Genomic DNA, 6,000 nt, shown 5'->3' with positions numbered 1-6,000 from the left:
ATAATGTGACCGTTAATGGCTTTGTCAGCTATGAGCTCAGAATGAGAATCAGAATCAGAATCAGGTTTATTGTCACATCACAGGTTTACAAGATAAAAAAGTGGGTGAAATTCGTTTTTGTACAACACTCCCATCGCAACGTTAAATTCCGTAGAAAGAAGAGTGGGGAGAGAGAAAAAGAAGAGGGGTAGGGGGTTAAGTGGGAAGGAGATCAACAGAGAACAATAGAAGGCCAAAAACAAGTTATCTACATATTTACAAAGTACCTGAGATAAGAGACAAACTAAGGTGCCTGAGCATAGCAGCAATGTATGTATACTGTGCATGATATACTTATAGACGCTAAGGTGCTTAGAGAGAAAAAGAGCGCAATAATAAAAAATCAAAAAAAGTTTGTGCGTTATACATGGGGATTAAGGTGCAGAGGGTCAGTGCGTGTTCACCTAAGGGTGGACTGACCCTGGTATAATCCGCAAGTAGCTCCATGAAGGAGAGCAACAAAAAGTAATCTTTAGCATTTTGACTAAAGCTTTTGCCACAAAGAGTACATTTAAAGTCCTGTGTGTATCAACATGTGTTTCTTAAGATTAGCATTTTGACTAAAGCTTTTGTCACAAACTGTACACATGAAGGTTTTTTTTTTTCCGCTGGTATGATTCCTCATAAGTCCAAGTCATTTTCCTGGTATAATAATCCACAGGTGTGTTCAGGAAGAGCCAGAAAAGTCTGCAACCAGCTGGGCAGTACCGCCTGTTGTCAGGCTGCTGAAAAGGGCTCATGCTTCATTCAGCATTCTGACAGCAGCCGGGTTAAAACTATTCCAGAACCTGGTGGTGGAACTCTTGATACTGCGGTAGGTCCCCTTGCCCGGTCGCGGTCGTTGTAGGGTTCTGAACAGTCTGTGACTTGGGTGGTACTTGTCCTTGATGATGCGCTTGGCTTTGACCACGCACCGCTTCTTGTACAGATCCTGAAGCGCTGGTAGCTCGCTTCCCATTATTCGCTCTGCCGATCACACTACTCGCTGTAGGTTGATCTTCTCTCGGGCAGTGCAGTTCCCGTACCAGGCCGTGATGCAGCCTGTTAGGACGCCTTCAACCGAACTGTTGTAATACAGCTTGAGGATGCGCTGTCCTACTCCAAGCTTATTCAGGCGGCGGAGCCAGTACAGTCTCTGCTGAGCCTTTTTCTTCACGTGTGTGGTGTGCGTCTCCCATTTAAGGTCCTCCTCGATGTGTACTCCGAGGAACTTGAACTCGCTGACCCTTTCCACTGCAGCACCGTCGATGAGGATGGGCGCATGGTCTCTCCGCGGCCTCCTGAAGTCCACGATCAGTTCTTTGGTCTTGTCGACGTTGAGAGCGAGGTTGTTCTCCCGGCACCAGAGCGCCAGTGAGTTGATCTCATCTCTGTAGTCAGACTCGTCGTTGTTTACGATTCGGCCTATCACTGTCGTGTCGTCCGCGTACTTTATGATGGTGTTGGAGACGTGTGTGGCTATGCAGTCATACGTGTACAGGGAGTAGAGGAGAGGGCTCAGCACGCATCCCTGGGGTGCTCCGGTGTTGAGGGTCAGGGGGTCAGATGTGATGCTGCCCATTCTCACCACCTGATGTCGGTTGGACAGGAAGTCCTGTATCCAGTCGCACATGCTTGGGTGTAGCCCTAGGTCTCTGAGCTTTTTGTCAAGTATTGCTGGGACAATGGTGTTGAATGCTGAGCTGTAGTCCACGAACAGCATACGTACATATTTGTCCTTCAGCAGCTTGTTGTCCATGTGCGAGAGGACGGTGTGGAGAGCCATGGCAATAGCGTCGTCGGTGGATCTGTTTTTGCGGTATGCATACTGCCACGGATCCAGCGAGGCAGGTAGCGTGGAGCTGATGTATTCCCTCACCAGTTTCTCGAAGCACTTGCTGACGATTGGGGTGAGAGCGACAGGTCTCCAGTCATTCAGGCCTTTTTGGGAATGGGCACAATGGTTGACATTTTGAACCCTGCGGGGACCACAGCCTGGGAGAGGGAGAGGTTAAAGATGTCAGCGAAGACACCCGCCAGCTGGTCTGCACATGCCTTAAGGACCCGGCCTGGGATTCCATCAGGTCCGGCTGCCTTGTGGATGTTGACCCGTGCAAAGGCTGTACGCACTTCTCTCTCCGAGATGATTAGAGGGTTCTCCTCTGCTGGTGTTGCTGATGCCCCCGCTTGGCTGCCGCGGTTGGAGCAGATCTCAAACCGGCCATAGAAAGTGTTCAGTTCGTTGGGCAGGGAGGCAGGCGGGTTCACCTCGCTTCTGGTTCTTGTTTTGCAGTCTGTCAAGGTGTGTACCGCCTGCCACATGCTCCTGATGTTGCCATTGCTGAGTTGGTCTTGCATCTTTTGAGTGTAGGCCTTTTTCGCTTTCCTGATGGCGCTGTTTAGGGCCGCGCGCGTCGTGTTACGCGTTTCCACGTCGCCAGATTTGAAACCAGCATCCCGTGCGTGCATGTGTACATGTACTTCGCTGTTCATCCATGGTTTCTGATTGGGATAGATCCGAACTGTCTTTTTTGGGACTATGTCGTCTATGCACTTACTGATAAAGCCAGTGACTGAGTCTGAGAGTTCGTTGATGTTATTCCCAGCGGCGTTCTTAAACATCCCCCAGTCAGTCTGGTAGAAACAGGATTGTAGCATAGCGTCTGTGTCCTCGGACCAGATTCGGATTTCCTTCTCAGCGACCGGCTCCCTTTTTAGCCTCTGTTTGTAGGCAGGTAGCAGCTGGATGGCGTGGTGGTCAGAGCTTCCTAGCGGTGGGCGGCGGAGGGCTTTGTCAAGAATATTGTCACCACGGGTACTGCAGGTGACGTGCTGGTGGAATTTGGGAAATACCTTTTTTAGGTCTGTCCTGTTAAAGTCGCCTAGGCAGATGGCTGTGCAGTCCGGGTGACGATTTTCTTGTGCACTGATAGCCTGGTGTAATTCCCTCATGGCTGTGTCCTTGTTAGCTCCAGGATGGGTGCATTTCTCCTTTCCGACATGTCGCCTTTCCGACGTTGACGAACCCTATACCTAACCCTAACCCTAACCCTAACCGCACGCGGAAGCCACTAGTCGGAGTGGTGAGATGTCGGAATGGAGAGTGAACACCCTCCAGGATGAATGTAAACAACGGCTACAATCACAATGCTGAAGTCACATGGTAGGTAGAAAGGACGACAGGCTATGATTAAATGTTCTAGGTCTGGTGAACAGTGGCTATCTAGGATTTTAACATAATTTTAACATTTTAACATCTTTGCACCAGTTGTTGTTGATAAGGGCACAAACTCCCCCTCCACGTTGCTTACCGCTCAGTACAGCGTCTCTGTCTTTCCTATACGCGGTGAAGCCAGGAGGGGTGATGGAAGAATCAGATGCTAGCTCCGTTAGCCATGTCTCCGTTAGCACAACACAGCACGTATTCCTCGTCTCTGTGTTATACTTAACGCGCTCAATATAAATATAAAAATATAATAATATTATAATATAATAATAATAATAATAATGTAATATATCGGTATTGGACGATTTGATTGTGTATCTCTAATACTAATGAAGGCTCTGTTTCTATTCTGGTCAAACAGAGTTAGGGTGCTGATATTGTGCATGTCGGCTCAGTGGAAACACTCTGCTACACCAGTGGATCTCAAAGTAAGCCCGTACGGGTGTGTAACTCTGAGAATGTACAAATGTACAGTACACTCTCAGAGTTATGGGTGTCCTTGAAATTAAAATGTTTGACCAGAATGGAACAGAGCCTTCAATTAGAATCATCGGTAACACTTGTGAAGGCCCAATTTCTTTCCAATATGGCTGCTGTCCATAGAGCCCATTATATGAAAATATCAATGTTGAACATAGCCTACCTTTGGTTGGTCACACCTGAGAGAGGGTCTCCATTCACCTCCATGATCTGGTCACCTGGCTTTAGCTCCCCTGTTGGAAGTCAAAGGTCAGATGATCAGAGGTGCCAGCTAACAAAGTACATTTACATAGATATATGAAGATAAAGTTGAAAATGGGTGAAGTGCTCCTTTAATTAAAAATACAATACCACAATGTAAATACAAGTAAAAGGCCTGTATTTCATGAAAGTACAAAAGTATTGACATGGAAATATGAGTGCAGTACCAAAGTAAAATAACTCAAAAGAAAGTAGTCAACATTTTTCAAAAATAGCAGATCTACAAGCTAACAAAGTGTCACATCGCGACACGTTGTGAACTTGTAGATCGGTCAATGGAGCAACTATTTTTGATTTCTCGCCCACCTTTGGATTTACATCATGGCGAGCTAACTACACAACCCGAACCTTTACCAAAGTGTTCTTGCCCTTTAAAGGCAGCTTTCCACCGCACCGATTTTGGCCCGACGCAGCGTCGGGAAGCGTTGTTCAGTCGGTTAGGGCAGGGGTTTTCAACCGGTGGTCCGCGGGCCACTGGTGGTCCGCGGAGGTATTGCAGGTGGTCCCTGGCCATGCATACATTTTTTTTTTTTACTTTTAATAACTTACAGGAGTTCTTACTGTATGGTGTGAGTGTGTGATATGAAATGTGAGCTTACCATAATCACAGTAATCCTTAATCATATTCCATCATATTCAAACAAAATCACTGTATTTTATTAGATATATATTGATATTATAGCTATTTTCTCCAGCTCCCTGTGGTGCATGAACCCCCCACCACTATTGTGTGGGGTGGGTCTATGATGGACCCGCCACGCACAATAGTGGTGGTCCCCAGGTTGCTCTTCAGGATGGTGGTCCCTGGGTCAAAATCAGTTGAAAACCACTGGGTTAGGGGGGTCCGTGACCGATACCAAGGGGTCCGCCGACTCCGCCGTAACCTAATCGGCCGACTCCGGGCCGACCGAACATGTTCAGTCTTGGCCCGACTGGGAGTAGCCATGTAGCAGAGAAGAAGTGTGACAACAACAGCGCTCGGTGTTGCCTGATTCTATGAGAGAAACAAGCGACCATGTCTATGAAAACCTACATTCACTGTTTCTCGTTGTTGCTCCCAGAGAGAGATTGATTGATTTGACCTACTTTTGTGCTGTGGTGATGTAATTTATTGGGAGCAGATGTGTAATATTCCAATAGTATAAACATTTTAATTGGCTTTCATATACTCTTAATATATTTTTTTCAAATGATTTGGCCTTACAGATCGAAATGTGCTCAGTTTTGGCTATCTTCTGGGTGTTAATTTCAATAAATTAATTAATGTATTTATTTTTTGATTATTCGAATAACCGTTTTCAAAAATGTTGTGTACATGTCAGCAGTGGTGGAAAAAGTACTCAAATGTTTTACTTAAGTAAAAGTATCAATGCAATAGATGTACTCTGAGTCTGTTACAAGTAAAAGTCCGGAATTCAATATTTACTTGATTAAAAGTACTAAAGTATTGGTATCAAAATGTACTTAAAGTACCAAAAGTAAAAGTACTAAAATGTTTAAAAATAGCAAGCTCAGAACGTGTCGCATCGCAACACGTTGTGAGCTTGTAGATCTGCTATTTTCAAATAGTCTATAGGTATAAAATAGGGCTAAAGTGGTTAATGTATGTTTTATAATGATTTATATCTGCAAAGTAACTAGTAACTAAAAAAGTCAAATAATTGTTGTGGAGTAAAAGTATAGACAATTGGAAATACTCCAGTAAAGTAAAAGTACCTCAAAATTGTACTTAAGTACAGTACTTGAGTGAATGTACTCGTTACTTTACACCACTGAAGTGAAGAAAAACACTGGGAACATCCCTATTTACATGCGACTTTGTAGGGAAACAAGCGCAAAGTCGCTTATAACAAGCAGACCTGGCAATGCTGGCAGGCTAGGCTGAAAGTTATAATGTATTAGCACATCAATGGGCACGTCGGCTGACAGACTAAATGCCAACTTTTGCCAACCGAATACCAGTCTGTTGCAGTCTGAAGTACTAGTCTGAACTGGTGGAGAGTCACCTTAAGGGC

The 6,000-nt window shown here is 45.4% G+C and overlaps 1 protein-coding gene across 1 annotated transcript in view; it reads right to left on the bottom strand.

The window, feature by feature from the left end:
• LOC311055764 (syntaxin-binding protein 4) overlaps window positions 1-6,000 on the bottom strand; it is a gene marked incomplete at its 5' end in the record, with an annotated part of 229,815 nt that overhangs the window by 70,589 nt on the left and 153,226 nt on the right. The window contains one exon of the mRNA XM_084072030.1: window positions 3,888-3,957. Within this exon, the coding sequence (XP_083928156.1) occupies window positions 3,888-3,957 (70 nt within the window). The remainder of the gene's footprint in view (window positions 1-3,887; window positions 3,958-6,000) is intronic.

This window comes from Gymnoscopelus microlampas, assembly GCF_963454915.1.
Source record: "Gymnoscopelus microlampas genome assembly, chromosome: 11".
NCBI classification, from domain to species: domain Eukaryota; kingdom Metazoa; phylum Chordata; class Actinopteri; order Myctophiformes; family Myctophidae; genus Gymnoscopelus; species Gymnoscopelus microlampas.
The sequence above is the reverse complement of the archived record's forward strand: the minus strand, read 5'-3'. Positions and strand labels throughout refer to the sequence as shown.